Source organism: Podarcis cretensis (genome assembly GCF_951804945.1).
Source record: "Podarcis cretensis genome assembly, chromosome: 7".
Taxonomy (NCBI): domain Eukaryota; kingdom Metazoa; phylum Chordata; class Lepidosauria; order Squamata; family Lacertidae; genus Podarcis; species Podarcis cretensis.
Genome location: NC_137176.1, coordinates 63472102 through 63490163, shown reverse-complemented (window position 1 = coordinate 63490163; position 18062 = coordinate 63472102). Strand labels below are relative to the sequence as shown.

Genomic DNA, 18062 nt, shown 5'->3' with positions numbered 1-18062 from the left:
ATTTTACTACAAAGTTTCCACTACTATTGCTGGGGCTAAACCTAATCTGTATGCTAAGATGCTCATGTGTACACACTTTATTCAGTTGTATCAGCCTGTTTTCTGAAAGCTCAGAACTGAGACTGTTCCCAATAGAAATACATAATGGATTTTAAATTGCCCCATTAATTACTGCATGAAGAACAACATTATTCTGTATTCAGGCTTCTGCTTTGGACATTAGGAGAAGGAAGTTTCATAATTGTGAGACAGCTATGGGAAGCACCTGGGTTCCCTTGCTGTCTAAACTTGGATTGCACAGAGAGACAGAGAGAAATAATATTTGGGTATATAGCCATAGGCTGTTAACCATAATTGCAGTTTAACTTCTAAAGAGTGTAATCTGAAGTCTCTAAATCTCTCTTCAGTATAAGGTTGGGGGAACCAAGCCTGCTGGGGGTGACTTTGGAGAGGTCTTGAACTCTGCTGCCAATGCCAGTGCCACAGAAGCTACTACAAAGCAGACTGAAGAGGAGACTCAATGATTGTCCTGCCTTCCTTGTGCTACCCACTGCCAGATGCTGCAAGCAAATGCTGAAGCACAACACCTCTGCTGTAGACTCTTCCAGGATGTCCTTCTGTTTAGCACTTAGCTTTATAGCTGTTCAATGTAAATCGTTTCTATAGGTTCAGAGTATTTTTGAAACCGTAAAATACACTCTTGCCTATGTTATCTGTGGGATGGGGAATTTTTATGCATTTTGAGTATTTAAAAAGATTTATTTCTGGTCCAAAGAAATCATTAAGGTTTTACAAAAGGTTTAGAAATGGGAAACTCAACACTGTATATGATGGATGCTGGGACGAATAGCAGTTGCTTCATGCCATGTCTCTTCATACTTAATTCACTGCCAAAACCTTTGAAAACTTCATTGTTGTTTTAAGTGTGTACCTTTAACTGGTTTTGTTGCAAGAGGTTCCACAGGCAGAATAAGTTTGCTTTGATATTGCAATGTTAAGTTCTCAGTGTACGTGTTGTGGTCTTGGTAAGTGGACACTGAAAGTAGGGCGATTCCAACAAACATTCACTATTTTTATGGTTTCCCTAAAAAAAATAAAAATCCTGATAGTAAACTTCTCTGAACTGAACTGAACTAGCAGAGATGATGTTTTCTCCTGGGTATTAGAAGTTGACTTCCAAAATGTAAAATGAGGCAAGCTGTTAACATAAATTATATAGGCTGAAAGCCTACTGCAAAGGGAGTGGTTTAGAGGCACCATACTTATAAAAATAAAATGGTTGCTCCCTTCCGCTTGCTAGTTGATGAAAAGGAACATTCGACTAAAAGTCCATGTTATTTCTGCTGCTTATAACACTCCTCCCTCTCAATCAATCAATAAATTAAGTGTATGGTACCAACAGTGCAAAGTCGGCTATGCATTTCCATTTGAGGGAAATGCACATTGGAATGTAGGCAATATAGACCCAAGCTCTGAATTGGCTGCAGTGGAAGATTGGAATAAGATAAAGTGGGCAATCTCACAGCCTGGAAATACAAAAATGAGCATGGTCAACTCTTTCTATGCTTAAAAATGTTCTCTTAACTAAAACCTGTTGCTGATCTTGTAAAAAGACTTGGCTTCCTAGAAGCTAAATGCACTCCCACCTTGTATGTATACTATGTGCCTGCATTAGACAAATTTCTGGCACACTGTAAGGTTATATTTAGGAGAAGTGTTTTGCCACATTAATCACAAAGCTTGAAATGAACTAGAACACATTCTTAAAAGGTGCATTGCAACTTAGGCTTCATCTTTATAGCTGCACCAGAGCTGCCACAAATAATGCCTATTAAGCAATTTTGCTGTATTTGACAGCGTTCTGTAGCATTTCAGATTTAGCCTCAATACTTGATTACTTGTTAAAATAAAAGCATTGTCTTCTCAAATGTAAAATGCTACTTTGAGTTGGCTTGTGTCTTTTAAACAAGGTTATCCTTTTCAAATGAAGATCTCAATTAGAGTTTCTAAATATGCATTTGAGAGAGCACCTCCTTTCTAGATGGGGTTGGAGGAGGAGCGAGCATTTTGCTCACTGATGCAACCTGGGCACCCAGATATTGTGATGGGATGCTGTTTTAGGTCATATTCTCAAAAATCATGTCTGGACATCAGTTTCAGTTTGGATCTATTTTTAGTTTCAAAGAATGGTCATATACCAAGTAAGTACTGGAATTCCAGGATTTGATTGGGAGAAAAAAGTCCAGAGAATTGGGTGTCAAGCTTTGGGTCTTGATTGTTATTGAGTGTTGTTATACTTACCTGTCCCCCACCTAAAACGCTTACTCTGTCTCCAAAAATATTTAGGTCTTACACACTGTTTTAAATATAAGGAACTTAATCATATGCGGGTGGCGCTGTCTATGGAAGCTGCCCAGAGTGGCTGGGGAGGCCCAGCCAGATGGGCGGGGTATAAATAATAAATTATTATTATTATTATTATTATTATTGTCAATCAGAAGGTTGGCAGTTCGAATCCCCACGATGGGGTGAGCTCCCATTATTTGGTCCCAGCTCCTGCCAATCTAGCAGTTCGAAAGCATGTCAAAGTGCAAGTCGATAAATAGGTACCGCTCTGGCGGGAAGGTAAACAGCGTTTCTGTGCGCTGCTCTGGTTCACCAGAAGTAGCTTAGTCATGCTGGCCACATGACCTGGAAGCTGTCTGCGGACAAACACCGGCTCCCTCGGCCTATAGAGCAAGATGAGCGCGCAACCCCAGAGTCGGCGACTAGACCTATCAGTCAGGAGTACCTTTACCTTTTAATCATACCTAAAATAGGCTAGTCTCACAGTAGCCACAAGGTGGAAGCACTTGAACAAACTATTTTAAATGAAGATATTGAGATAAACCATTATATTTACAACAGCAAGAGGGCGTTTTGTTTTCTAAACTTTTGAAAAAGTAATGTGTCAGGCAGGTTTATGTCTTGTGCTGAAACCAACCAAGCATCTACTTCTGTTACTTTAATATCCCAATTTTTCGGTAACAGAAGGATCACAAGTACAGTACATAACTATAGTCCTCTACAGTCTTGTTCTGCTAGTGCCATAGGGTTAGACGCCTGTGCACAAATTCTTGGGAATCAACAATTTCTCTCTCCCCCCCCCCTTTTTGTCTTGAAGTTAGTCCTGTTTAATAAAACGGTATCAGGGCAATGGAAAATAGCAAACATAATACAATTCAAAGTGGTGTGATTCATTATACTTAAACTATGATTAACATTCAGTGCAGTGCACCAACCTATATCACCTGCTTATATAAAGTATTTGACACTGTTCTTCAAAAGTTGACTTGGAACTTACCTAGATTTCAAATTCATGTGGTAGACCCTTGTACAGTGGTACCTCGGGTTACAGACGCTTCAGGTTACAGATCTGCTAACCCAGAAATAGTACCTCGGGTTAAGAACTTTGCTTCAGGATGAGAACAGGTTCTCCAATATTGTGCTGCATTTTGGAGAAGACTAAAACAGAGTAGCGGGAGGTCCTATTAGCTAAAGTTGTACGTCAGGTTAAGAACAGTTTCAGGTTAAGAACGGACCTCCAGAACGAATTAAGTTCTTAACCCGAGGTACCACTGTAATTCATTGTTGTTGGACTACAACTCCCATTATCCCAGACCATTGTCCATGTTGGGTAGGATTGATGCGAGGTGTAGAATCATAGAATCATAGAGTTGGAAGAGACCACAAGGGTCATCGAGTCCAAGCCCCTGCCAAGCAGGAAACACCATCAGAGCACTCCTGACATGGTTGTCAAGCCTCTACTTAAAGACCTCCAAAGAAGAAGACTCCACCACACTCCTTGGCAGCAAATTCCACTGTCAAACAGCTCTTACTGTCAGGAAGTTCTTCCTAATGTTTCGGTGGAATCTTCTTTCTTGTAGTTTGGATCCATTGCTCCGTGTCCGCTTCTCTGGAGCAGCAGAAAACAACCTTTCTCCCTCCTCTATGTGACATCCTTTTATATATTTGAACATGGCTATCATATCACCCCTTAACCTCCTCTTCTCCAAGCTAAACATGCCCAGCTCCCTTAGCCGTTCCTCATTTGGAGGACCATTTTGACCATTTTGGTTGCCCTCCTCTGGACATGTTCCAGTTTGTCAGTGTCCTCCTTGAACTGTGGTGCCCAGAACTGGACACAGTACTCCAGGTGAGGTCTGACCAGAGCAGAATACAGTGGCACTATTACTTCCCTTGATCTAGATGCTATACTCCTATTGATGCAGCCCAGAATTGCATTGGCTTTTTTAGCTGCCGCGTCACACTGTTGGCTCATGTCAAGTTTGTGGTCAACCAAGACTCCTAGATCCTTTTCACATGTACTGCTCTCAAGCCAGGTGTCACCCATCTTGTATTTGTGCCTCTCATTTTTTTTGCCCAAGTGCAATACTTTACATTTCTCCCTGTTAAAATTCATCTTGTTTGTTTTGGCCCAGTTCTCTAATCTGTCAAGGTCGTTTTGAAGTGTGATCCTGTCCTCTGGGGTGTTAGCCACCCCTCCCAGTTTGGTGTCATCTGCAAATTTGATCAGGATGCCCTTGAGTCCATCATCCAAGTCATTGATAAAGATGTTGAATAAGACTGGACCCAAGACAGAACCCTGTGGCACCCCACTAGTCACTCTTCTCCAGGATGAAGAGGAACCATTGATGAGCACCCTTTGGGTTCGGTCAGTCAGCCAGTTACAAATCCACTGGGTGGTAGCATAGTCAAGACCGCATTTTACCAGCTTCTTTACAAGAATATCATGGGGCACCTTGTCAAATGCCTTGCTGAAATCAAGGTAGGCTACATCCACTGCGTTCCCTTCATCTACCAGGCTTGTAATTCTGTCAAAAAACGAGATCAGGTTAGTCTGACATGACTTATTTTTCAGAAATCCATGCTGACTATTGGTGATCACAGCATTCTTTTCTAGGTGCTCACAGACTGTTTGCTTAATGATCTGCTCCAGAATCTTCCCGGGTATTGATGTCAGACTGACTGGGCAGTAATTATTTGGGTCCTCTCTTTTCCCCTTTTTGAAAATAGGGACAACATTTGCCCTCCTCCAGTCTGCCGGGACTTCGCCTGTTCTCCAGGAATTCTCAAAGATGACTGCCAGTGGTTCTGAGATCACATCTGCCAGTTCTTTTAATACTCTTGGATGCAGTTCATCTGGCCCTGGAGACTTGAATACATCTAAACTAGCCAAGTATTCTTGTACTATCTCCTTAGTTATTCTGGGCTGTGTTTCCTTTGCTGAATCATTTGCTCCAAATTTTTCAGGTCGGGCATTGTTTTCTTTATCGGAGAAGACTGAGGCAAAGAAGGCATTGAGGAGTTCAGCCCTTTCTGTGTCCCCTGTTTGCATTTCACCATCTTCTCCTCTGAGTGACCCCACTGTTTGTTTCTTCTTCCTTTTGCTACGAACATACCCATAAAAGCCTTTTTTGTTGCTTTTAACCTCTCTAGCAAGCCTGAGTTCATTCTGTGCTTTAGCTTTTCTGACTTTGTGTCTACACGTGCTGGCTATTTGTTTGAATTCCTCTTTGGTGGTTTCCCCCCTTTTCCATTTTTTGTACACATCCTTTTTTAATCTTAACTCAGTTAAAAGTTCTTTAGATAGCCACCCTGGCTTCTTTAGGCACCTTCCATGTTTCCGTCTCATTGGTATTGCCTGAAGTTGTGCTTTTACTATCTCCCTCTTAACAAACTCCCAGCCATCATGAACTCCCTTTCCTTTTAGTATTACTGTCCATGGGATCTCACCCAGCACTTCCCTAAGTTTTATGAAGTCGGCTTTCTTAAAGTCAAGAAATTGAGTCCTAGTATGCTTGGCTGCTCCTTTCCGCTGTATAGTAAACTTCAGAAGAGCATGATCACTCGCGCCTCATGATCCTTCCACTTCTACCCCACTAACCAGGTCATCAACATTGGTTAGGACCAGATCTAAAATGGCTGTTCCTCTTGTTGCTTCTCCCACTTTCTGGACAATGAAGTTGTCTGCAAGGCCAGTGAGGAATCTGTTTGACCTTATGCTCTTGGCTGAGTTTGACATCCAACAAATATCCGGGTAATTGAAGTCCACATGCAGGACCGTAGGTTAATTACCCCTGCATTATAGTAACTAACAGATCCATACTTGGGGCCATTTGTGATAGTTACCCACCCTTCCCCTACTTCCTCTGGCACATGCACCCCTCTGGCCTTAGAGAGGAGTGGTGATGTCTCTCAAGTAACACTGGGTTTTGGAGCATAACATGCACAATATGCACAACAAATCTAGCTCTGTTTTAGTCTTCTCCAAAATGCAGCACAATATTGGAGAACCTGTTTCGGTTCAGGGGCCATTACCAGAGGCCTGGGGTATATGCTCATGGCAACCTGATCTATAGAGGCTGGTCAAAAGCTATATACAAAACTGAGCATACCATTGGGCAGACTGAAGCAGGCATATTGTTTGTAAGGAGATTTCTTCTTCTTGGTATGCTACTGCTGGTTTAACAGTGACAAGACTCCACATCTTGCCTGCCTGGCTCAAGAGGGTCATAAAAAGGAGCAAGCTGGGTTAGGCCAATGGCCCATTAGTCCAGCAATTCTTTCTCGCAGTGGCCAGCCAGATGCCTATGGGAAGCTTTCAAACAGGACCTGTGTGCAATAGCACTCTCCCCACTTGCTATTCCCAGCAATTGTTCTCCACCAATCTAGCAGCAACAAAACAAAGTAACTCAGGTGAAGGAGCTATAACCACGACCAGTAGGAGAAGTGGATGAGTAAGAGTGGCAGTGGTGGTGAAATCTCTTGTGCTAGCCCTGATCTCAGCCTCATGTACCTCATAATGTTGCCTCAGGAGAGTGAGGAAAATTCTCAGGGAAGATTCACACCCTGGCCGGCTCTTTCTTGATCTGCTGCCCTCAGGCAGAAGATATAGAAGCATGATTAGTCACACCAACAGGGTAAAGAACAGCTTCTATCTGTGGGTTGTTAGGCTGCTGAATGAAAAGATAACAACAGGGCAACTGACTTTCAGGTAAACGAGGGGAATTAAGGCTAAGAGAAACGAGGGGGGGTGCTTGTGTAATCTCACTGTGTACAAGTTGTACAATGACAATAAAGCATTTCAATAAGCTTGTCATGAGAATAAAGGGGGACAGAATCGGGGATGGTACCTTAAGCTTCTTGAAAAGGTGGAATATACATACTAGTAAGTGGCTTCATTGGGGCTAATGTTTGTAGACTAGAGTCGTACTTTGGTTCTCGGAACGCTTTGGTACTCATCTGTTTTGGCTCCTGAACGCCACAAACTCGGAAGCAAGTGTTCCAGTTTGCAAATGTTCTTTGGAAGCCGAATGTCCGACACGTCTTCTGATTGAGTGCAGGAAGCTCCTGCAGCCAATCGGAAGCTGCACCTTGGTTTTCGAACATTTTCAGAAGTCAAACGTTTGAGAACCAAGGTACGACTATTGGTATAATTTTACTGCTATTTTAAGTAGCATTAGAATGATTTTACATTGTGGGATATAGGACAAAATAAAATAAAAAAGACAGTAGCTCTGCATATTCTCCATTTTCTCTATACCCTGTCATAGGTGAGATCTGCAACAAAATGTTGCAGTGTGGGGATGCTCCTGTGTGGAGCTTCAGGCCCTGTTTCAGGATTCTCCAAACCTCACTTTGCCCTCTTCTTCCTTCCACCCTTGGTCAGCATCTACAGTGAGCTATTCTGGGGTCCAACCAACCCCCCTGTCCTCGGCCCCACCCCATTATTATTATTATTATTATTATTATTATTATTTGCATTTCTGCTCTTAAGTTCCAGAGGTTGCTCCTTCCTCCCTCGTGTCTTTCTATATAAGGATCTACATTCTACAATGTCTAAATGGCCCATTAAGTAACTGGTAGCTACAGCTCCCATAATTAAATAAGCAAGCTTGCTGTCTGGCTTAAGCGCATGCGCGGTTCTCTCTCAACAGGCTGTCGGCGTTCACAAAGCCAAGACACTTAAGCTCCTTTCCGCATCGCGAGCGTGGTCGGCCACGTGACGAGATGATTCCTGGCGTGATTTCTCCTCAAGGGAACGGGCGGGCGTCAACGGCCGTCGCTGACGCGCGGGTTGGTTGCTACGGAACTTCATTCGGGCGGAACTGCAGTGAGAAGGGTTGTGCCTCCCTAGGCTACTTCCGGCGTGATGCCCAGATACGTTTAAGCCTTTCTGCCTCTCGGGGCGGGCTTTGAGAAGGGACCGTTTCCGGCGCAGGAGGAGCTTGGCTGACTGGAAAGCGCGTGACAGGTGTTTGCCATGGCGGCGGCCGTTATCGTCGCGAGACACCTGAGAGCCTCTTTGTTAGAGGCGCGAGTCCTCTGCGGGGCTACAGGAACGGCATTTGGCTGGCGGCGCCAAAGTCTTTCGGGGCCAGGAGGCGGCGGAAGCGAGGTGCGGCGCGTTCGGACGTGCACTCCTTACCCTCCCCCTGCTTCCTTCTAGGATGGCTTGAGTTTGTTCCGGGGCGGAGGGCGACAAACCCGGCCCTGCTAGTGGATGTGTGTCAGTGGATGCTTTTTTGTGTGGGAATCTCCCCTCCCCTCCTCCCAGTCCCTTCTTTGCCTCTCTTTTCCCTCTCGCATTTACTTCTGAGAGGTACTGCCTGGCCACGTGTGTGCGCGTTTACTCGGAAGCCGGCCCCGCAGAGTTATATGGAGTAATTAATTACCCCCTGGTAAAATACACAAGGGCACAAGGAGAAGGGGGCGACAGAGGACGAGATGGTTGGATAGTGTTTTCGAGGTTACCAGCATGAGTCTGACCAAGCTGTGGGGGGCAGTGGAGGACAGGAGTGCCTGGCGTTCTCTGGTCCATGGGGTCACGAAGAGTCGGACACGACTAAACGACTAAACAAACAAACAAAAATACACAAGAGAGTTGTAGCCTTAGGTTTCCACATTTGCTTGTAGGTAAGCGACAGGGGTGGTGCTGTGGGTTAAACCACAGAGCCTAGGACTTGCGAATCAGAAGGTTGGCGGTTCGAATCACGATGGGGTGAGCTCCCGTTGCTCGGTCCCAGCTCCTGCCAACCTAGCAGTTCGAAAGCATATCAAAGTGCAAGTAGATAAATAGGTACTGCTCCGGTGGGAAGGTAAACGGTGTTTCCGTGCGCTGCTCTGGTTCGCCAGAAGCAGCTTATTCATGCTGGCCCGGAAGCTGTACACCGGCTCCCTCGGCCAATAAAGCGAGATGAGCGCCGCAACCCCAGAGTCGGCTACGGGACCTAATGGTCAGGGGTACATTTACCATTTAAGCTCGTGGAACGTAGCAGGACTGGTTTCCAAGACGGGAAGATCTGAGTCTGTGCATGTTTACTTGGGAGTAAGCCCCGGTTATTGCCCAATGTGGCTTACTCCCAGGTCAGAGTGTACATGGCTGCAGCCTTGGTAGGTAGTGTAAAATAGGGATGAGCAGATTCAGATCTACTGAATAGATTTCTACTAGAATGCTGCTACCCACCAACTGGAGTGGTGGATCTGTGAGACATACACTAATTTGGGCATTTAGATTACTCACATGTAAATTCTGTTTTGTTGTTGTTCAGGGAACCTCCATGAAAAAAGAGTGCTCCGAGCTTCAGACCTCTGTCAAATATGTGGAGGGCTGTAAACAAGATCAAAGTGGTCAGGGCTTGGCAGTGGCCCACCCCCCATCAGCCTGATTGTTTACACACACATAATTTGACTGCTTAAATAGGTCTTGTGAATTAAATAATTCTGAGCCCAGGAATTTGTTTCGAGGACCAGAACAAAATAGAGCTCACAGGTTTTTTTGGCCGTCGGTTTTTATTATTCATGATGAAACCGAATAAGTACTCACAATGAAGCCAAATTTTTGGAATACAAGCTCCTTCATTTGGGTATATTTTCTTATACTTTTTTATATAAACAGACAACACCATGGGCAGGATATACATTTTTGTATAAACAGACAAAATAAATAAAAGACTGCATAAGTTTTTGCTTTTGAGACTGCAGTCTTCAAGAATCACCAACACTGAAGTAGGCATAGCGCACAAACTAATCTGAATAAGTGTGCATAGATTCAGCATATAAAACACAGTGAGTATTTGTTTCTAGCTCTTTTTTATCAGCTAATATGCAATATTTAGGTTTTAATTAGAAAAGAAAATTATAGAAAGAAAATTTAACACTTAAACTCATAGCTTGAAGTAGGAACAGAGAAATACCCAGTCTGTGTTGGAGTCTTTTTCTCATAGTCTCTTGTTATTTTCTCTTTAGTTCCTCTCAGGAAATAGCACTTTCTAACAATTCTCAGTGGATCATTTTGCACAGTCCAGACATGCATTTCATTGGGCAAATACATATTTTTAACCTAGCTTTTAATGGAGTTGTACACAAGACTGAAGGTGGCGCTTGGTCCTGGAAGTCCTTTCCAAGTCACAGCTTGGAATCTTAGGGTATTCAAACAGTTGCAGCCATCCTCAGACGTGTGCTCAAACAAGCATAGCATATGAACCAGGCTATATTTCTGATTGTGACAGCTGGGAAATATGGCTCTGGTTTCGCAGACTGCTGCTAGATATACAATCTGGTTTGTTGCTTTGTACTGAAAAACCGTTCGACCCACTTAAATCTGTAGAAAAGTAATTTTGTGGAGCAGCCCCAAATCTTCTCCAAACAGCTTCTTAATGTGTTAGGGAAAAAATGTAACTTGGGAAGCTTTTCTTTCCAGAGCTACAAACTAGCTATATTTAATCTCCAGAAGTCTAAGAATGAGGCGAATATTTCTTGGACAAATACATTAACGAAGTACATAAAATATGAGGCCCTGTCTTTAGGTTAAGAAGTGACACACAAGAAAAGAAAGGGGGAGAGGTTAGAGGTATGAGATCAGTTAGAGGGTAATAGATTGGTTAGAGTAGCATGTATGGCATACTTTTCTTTGCATATATCTGGTTTGTGTGAGCTACAGATATGTATAAAAACATACCTTTGCAAAACTTCATTTTATGCATGTGTTTATTCTTGCTGTATTACTTGCAAATAACCCCACAAAGTGTACTTCTTCTTTTTTAATGGCAAACTGGGGGCTGGCAGAGGAGGGAGGAAAAACTGCATTTCTATACTAAATGTGCAGGAGGAGGAGGCTCTGTCTTGTAGCAGCCCACTTGATTTCTATGGTGGGAACTGAGAAAGGATGTTTAAATTGTTAGTTAATTGTTAGCACTCCATCTACCCTCTGCTGGCCCACTCATATGCAATTCCTCATCATATTTGGCTATCGGTTAGTGCCTAATATTTATAGTTGCCTTTATTTCTAATTCAAAACTAGTGATTTGTTTGTAAGATGACACACACAAGTGGTATGGTATCTTGGATAAGAATAGTTTGGCTCCAGATTTAGCTGACAAATTATTCTAGGTCAATACTTCACTTAGGTTGCTCCTGCTGTTTGTTTTCTGTCGGCACGCCTAACACATCAGACTGCTATTTTTTAAGCAGTGCTAACAAGGACTAGGAGTGGTTCTCATGTCTCTTACTGGGTTGGGTTGTATCTATGTCTAGTGTTTTCAGCATCTAGGTAATATTTTTGGTTTCATGCTTCAGCAAATGTTCAGATTGTCCATTGTAGATTGTTCTTCCGAGTCAGAATGTGTTTGTATTCTCATTACCTTCAGTTCTCACCTTATTAACTTTATTTGCTGTTGGCTTGTGTATACATATAAAATGTACATACACTAATATGTTTATTGACCACCATGTGCCAAATAATGGTACAAAATCTTTTGTCAGATAAACCAAGTAGTTTCTAAGGTAGAAGGAAGTTTCTGTTGTTGCTAATATGTGCTAGCATAGTTATTCTTTTGGTTTTTAAAATTCTGTTTACCCAAATGTTGATGACAGTATTTGAAAGAGGTTGTGTACTTGTAAAGCAGAATGGTGCTAATATATGTTTCCACTTGGCTTGTCACTTAAAGCTTGTTATTCAATTTGTTTGCACTTTTTTATACAGTATGCTTATTTTCATTCATTCTATCAATATTATATTAAGTAATATATGAACATTCAAAGTTTGTCTATGTATTTGCTCCAGCCATGCAGACTTAGAGCAGGGTTGGCGAACCTTTGGCCCTCCAAATGTTACATATCTTTTACGCATGCTGGTTGGGGATGATTGGAATTGGAGTGTAACAACATCTGGAGGGCCTAAGGTTAGCTACCCGTGGCTTAAAGGGAAAAACTATGTTGTTATCATAAATCCTCTTTTCTTTTCTTGGTTATGGACCGGATTCTAGGACTCAGTTGAGTTGGCATCCTAACCTCAGAGACACTTACTTGGCTTTGTGCATTTGCACCACTAGGATAGCTTTCTTAGAGGGGTGATAACTTTCCTGTTTTCTAGTGGCTTTATTAGCTGCTAGGATGATGCAAATTGGGATGGTTCAGGACAATGTCTTTTGTATGCCATTTTTTTTGTACCATGAATGTCATGAATGATCACTGTGAAAGTAAGGAAAATATGAATATCTGGATGTCACATCTTCATTCACTGTTAAGAAAACATAAGAACAGCCTTGTAGGATCAGGCCAGTTGCTTGTGTAGCCTAGCATCCTGTTTTCACAGTGGCCATGCAGATGCCTGTGAGAAACTCACAAGCAGGACCATAACATAAGAGCTCTTTCCTCTCCTGCGATTTCCAACAACTGGTATTCAGAAACAGTGGAGACAGAGCATAGCCAACATGCCTATTAGTCACTGATATCCTTATCCTTATTCTCCATGCAATTGTCTAATCAGCATTGAGAGGGGTTTTTTTTACAATCAAGCGGTGTATAAATTTTATGAAACAAGCAAACAAACAATCCTCTTAAAGCTAAGTTGGTGGCCATCACTGTCTCTTGTGGGATCGAATTCCATATTTTAACCCTGTGTTATGTGAAGAAGTACTTTATGTGTCCTATATCTTGAAACATTCAGCTTTACTAGATTTCAACAAGTTCTTGTGTTCTTAACCATGCTACTTAAAAATGTTCTAAATTGAAACTCTACACCTGGCAACAGAATTCTGAGGGTAAAAGGTAAAGGTACCCCTGCCCGTACGGGCCAGTCTTGACAGACTCTGGGGTTGTGCGCCCATCTCACTTAAGAGGCCAGGGGCCAGCGCTGTCCGGAGACACTTCCGGGTCACGTGGCCAGCGTGACATCGCTGCTCTGGCCAGAGCCAGAGCCAGAGCCGCACACGGAAACGCCGTTTACCTTCCCGCTGGTAAGCGGTCCCTATTTATCTACTTGCACCCGAGGGTGCTTTCGAACTGCTAGGTTGGCAGGCGCTGGGACCGAGCAGCGGGAGCGCACCCCGCCGCAGGGATTCGAACCGCCGACCTTTCGATCGGCAAGCCCTAGGCACTGAGGCTTTAACCCACAGAGCCACCTGCGTGGCATAATTACATAATTACATAATTACGGTAGCTTTTCTACCATAAGCTGCCCTTTGGCAGTAACTTTATAGCAGCTCCTTGTTTATCTGGCCTTGTGGTAATGCTCAGTTTGATCATATCTTAGTTTAATTGAGCCAAGTGATGAACATTCCTTTTGGTGTGCATACAGGCAGGTCCTTTTGCTCCTCCCTTTGTGGCAAGAACACGTAAATCAGGAAGTTTTCAATTAACTATAGTTTTGCCCTGTTCTGATCTTTTGAAGTAGCCTACAAGGCTGGGCAGGTGAGCAGTTGCAGAACCTCAGAGAGCTCTGCCTGTGACAGAGGTGGACTGAGACCTTCTGAGCTTTTTCCTTCAGCCCTCTTCTAAGGTCCATTCCCTTCATGAGAACTGCAATCTTCACAGCAGGATTAGGGAATATTTGGCCCTTCAGGATACCCAAGGGTTCTCCACCACTGCCTTAGAGGAACAATGTTTCATTTGTAGTGCTGCAGCTCAGCTGGTGCAACAGACTTCAGTGTGTGCAATGCACCTTTCTTTTGTCCCTTCCAGCCTCCTAAGGTAAAGGTAAAGGGACCCCTGACCATTAGGTCCAGTCGTGGCCGACTCTGGGGTTGCGGCACTCATCTCACTTTATTGGCCGAGGGAGCCGGCATACAGCTTCCGGGTCATGTGGCCAGCATGACTAAGCTGCTTCTGGCGAACCAGAGCACGGCACGGAAACGCCGTTTACCTTCCCGCCGGAGCAGTACCTATTTATCTACTTGCACTTTGACGTGCTTTTGAACTGCTAGGTTGGCAGGAGCTGGGTCTGAGCAACGGGAGCTCACCCCGTCGCAGGGATTTGAACCGCGACCTTCTGATCGGCAAGTCCTAGGCTCTGTGGTTTAACCCACAGCGCCACCTGCGTCCCTTTCCAGCCTCCTACATGTTCCCAAAACCAGCTCTGGGAGGTTAGGGACCCTCCAGAGCACATTTAGGAGGCACTAGGCAGGAGGGAGAAGAGGAAGAAGAAGTCACATTAGAGCAGTGGAGCTTTGTGGCACCTAACTATATAGATTTAACCCAAAGTGCCTTCCAATGAGTGCTTCTGCACTCTCTGTCCTGTTGGACCTCCGTGGTGGGTTGGGAGGTCTTTGGTTCTTCAGACCCAGGGAAGAAGGTGCCCATGAGGATTCCATTTCTATCTCCATCAGACCTAGCTCTGTTAGTTCTGGTTTATGTTGCTCCTGCCCCCAGTTCTTGATTTAGTGATCCCCTGAACACCAACATCAGGCTCAGAGTTTGACTACTTAGCTGGTGAATCTGCAGCTCTGTGTTTTGATCGCCAGTAGGCTCTGAGGTCATGACAGGTTTCCTGTTTTGCCCATACCAGAGAACTGTGGTTAAAAGCTTCGGAACATGCCTGGATAGGAAACCATGATTGGAAGTTGGTTTGATATTCTGGCTTGCTCCCAAGCTGGTTCAAACAAAATAAGTTAGTTTCCTTGCTGACACAGAAGTGAAGGGACTGCATGTGCAACTGAAAGGCTCATTCATATATCAGCCTGTGCTACTTCCTTGATAAGAAGCTTCAGTAGAATCAGTCCCAATCAAGTAAATGTCCTTGGCTGAGGGGTAGCCAATATGGTGCCTTGCAGATGTTATGGGCTAAAACTCCCATTGGCCCCAGCTAGAGTGATCAGTGGTCAGGGATTATAAGAGTTAATAGTTCACAACATCTAGAAGGCACCTTGGTGGTTATCCCAGCTTATCATTACAGCAGTTGATAGGACGTGCTAGTTTTGACACACTCATTTGGTGTGAGAGTGGAATTACTCAATACCAGTCTTTTCTCCACATAGCAGGTTTTAAAAAATAGCTTCAGTAGTTTTTTGACTCTATATAGGTGGATCATTGAATGTAGGCTATTACTGCCTATTGTTGTCTCTAGATTGGGAATCAAATGATCTAAAACAAAAGTATGCTTATTTAGTGTTTTGTTGAATGAGCTGGTGCACCAAATGTGTAACTAAAAGAAAAATTAATATTTTTTTATTTAGGTTCCTTCCAGGAAGGCGGAATCCTTTGCATCCATGTTGAGGCGCTCTCCTTTAATTCAGATGGGACCTTGCAAAGACAAAATTGCCATTGGAGAAATTTTCCACATCACAGAAGATGATCTGTATATAGATTTTGGTGGCAAATTTCATTGTGTATGCAAGCGACCAGAAGTAGATGGCGAGTAAGTAAAACATTCATGATGGAAGTTTAGGGAAGCTTTTAATGTTTAACAGACCATTGTATTTTAATATTTTGTTGGAAGCCACCCAGAGTGGCTGGGGAAACCCAGCCAGATGGGCAGGGTATAAATTATTATTATTATTATTATATAATATGTGTGATAAAAGTTGGATATTCATGTATTTCAGGCAAGTTCACCCTCAGATATTGAAACTTCACAATCTTATCATTGGTTTAGACATTGCCTTAAAAGTCTGTTTTTTCTTTTCTTTCCAGCTGCTAAGGGAAGTGACCATAAAAGATACTTTGCATTTAATGTCATAGAGAGGCTTCTATGACAGTATAGGAACCTGTTCACCCCTCTGCCTCTTAATGAGGCAGTACAGGTGTATTATTTTTCTCCTGCTTGTCCTGGCTCCAGAAGAAGGGAAGGAGCTAAAACAGGCAGCTATGGCTAAAGATTGCTTTTAGTACTTTTTAAATCTGCTCATATTGTTGCTGGCAATGATCTCCTGCTGCTGTCACACGTGCTCCTGCATTCTAGCAGGAATTGCATGAGGCATCAGATGGGCCTCAGGACACAGAATGGGTGAAGGAACAGGGTAGAGTAGAAAGCAAACTGAGTAAAACAAGTCTTAACAGAAGAGAGAAAAATGATTTTGGAGAGAGGCCCTTCCCACAGATCTCTATGCTGTTCATGGGAAGTTAGGGTTTGAGATAGTTCTAGGAATTGAGGTATGGGGAGCAGAAGAGAGATGAGAGCTGACCGAATTGAAATAACTAGACAGATGTGGCTCTGGGTCTCTGGTTTTAGATAATTTTGCCATGCAACAGTGGGGTCAGATAAGATTAAAATACAGTCGTACCTCGGGTTGTGTACTTAATTCGTTCCGGAGGTCCGTTCTTAGCCTGAAGCACCACTTTAGCTAATGGGGCCGCCTGCTGCCACTGTGCCGCCGGAGCACGATTTCTGTTCTCATCCTGAAGCAAAGTTCTTAACCCGAGGTACTATTTCTGGGTTAGCAGAGTCTGTAACCTGAATCATATGTAACCTGAACCGTATGTAACCCGAGGTATCACTGTATACATACCAGCTATTTCCCAACACTCCATCACATTCAAAGAGAAAGAGTTACACTTTGAATTCTCATTCCAATGGGTACTGGGTCTATTTCCTGTGCTTTGTCTGCTAGCTGAGCACATGGCCTGAAGAGTGGGTAACACAGTCCATTTCAGAGGATCTGCACTAATTGCTACAGTCAACTGGAGTAAAGCAGACTTGACTCCCTACACAACCCCACATTGATGGATGAAAGGATGGGAAGCTGGGAGAAGAGTTTCTTATCTTTCTGTCCATCATTGAAGTTGTTGTTGCTATTGGAGGTAGGGAAGGAGAGACTGGGAGTGGTAGACAGGGTTGGTTTGTGAGGTCAGGAGATGAGAAAATAGGAGGGAGAAGGATTGAAACACTTGCCCCTCCCATGTCCCCTAACATGCCTGTGAAACTTTATAATTCTTTAGCTAGTTTACAAGTAATAACCATGGACTTAAGTGAAATACTTTAAGTTAAATAAATTTGGTTAAACTTCTGTGCAAAAGGTAAGCTATTTAAAGGAAAACTTGTTTCAAAAATAGAGTCTGTAAACCAGGATTGTAAACTATAACAAAAAGGTTTTGTTGTAACTTGTTCCTTTCCTCACTGGATGGAATTCCTAAGCTTTGTAAAATATGTTAAATAGATGTGCTGACTTACACCCTTGCAAGCTCTTCTCTCTTTAACAATGAATAGCCAAAGCTATCTGATTATTAACAGTTTCTTTTTGTGTGTGTTCATTTTTCCTTAACTTCCTCCTCAAAAGAAAAAGTGGTGTGAGTTTCAGTGACTTGAGATGGTTGCTGGCAAATAAAGTATGTAATGCTTACGCTTCTAGCCACAAACTACTGAAATCCCAGAAAGAAATCTTTGACAAGATGGTTTTCCTTGTCCTGTTTCTGTATCATAGAAGTGTATGTGTTTTTAAGAGAATAGCTGCTATTTTATATTTAAAGAAGTTTAAATTCAAAGAGGGTAGTATTTTAGAGCTGCTGTTACACATTCACCATAGCTCTTAGTCTAAACAATGCATGTGGTGCCAGTATGTCTACTGTCAAGCAATAGACAGCTTTTCTTTTTTTTTTACAGCACTCACACATAGTAGCTGTGTGATTGCAGGCTGAATCTATGCATTCTTCCAGCAAATAACTCCCCAACTTTATTTATAGTAGTATATACTTTGGAAATTATAACTCTTTATCTACTGTGGACATCATATTATTCGCTTAGTTGCCTTACAGTGTACTTTTTGTTTTGCCACCCACTTTGTTGT

At 43.1% G+C, this 18062-nt stretch overlaps 2 protein-coding genes and 1 long non-coding RNA gene across 5 annotated transcripts in view; all 3 read left to right on the top strand.

Moving 5' to 3' along the window:
- TPD52 (tumor protein D52) overlaps positions 1-1935 on the top strand; it is a 35572-nt gene extending 33637 nt beyond the window's left edge. For 2 of the 3 annotated variants that reach the window (XM_079983211.1, XM_079983212.1), the window contains one exon: positions 408-1935. In XM_079983211.1, the coding sequence (XP_079839337.1) occupies positions 408-524 (117 nt within the window). In that variant the 3' untranslated portion in view covers positions 525-1935. The remainder of the gene's footprint in view (positions 1-407) is intronic. The other variant, XR_013840518.1, reaches the window with a different exon arrangement.
- Positions 1936-2626: 691 nt separating this feature from the next.
- LOC307219784 lies at positions 2627-7748 on the top strand. The gene is made up of 3 exons (XR_013840555.1): positions 2627-3692; positions 6111-6867; positions 7156-7748. It is a non-coding gene; the product is annotated as an uncharacterized lncRNA (long non-coding RNA).
- Positions 7749-8160: 412 nt separating this feature from the next.
- Positions 8161-18062, top strand: part of MRPS28 (mitochondrial ribosomal protein S28) — a 32388-nt gene continuing 22486 nt past the window's right edge. The window contains exons 1-2 of the mRNA XM_079983231.1: positions 8161-8461; positions 15516-15697. Of these exons, the coding sequence (XP_079839357.1) occupies positions 8327-8461; positions 15516-15697 (317 nt within the window). The 5' untranslated portion in view covers positions 8161-8326. The remainder of the gene's footprint in view (positions 8462-15515; positions 15698-18062) is intronic.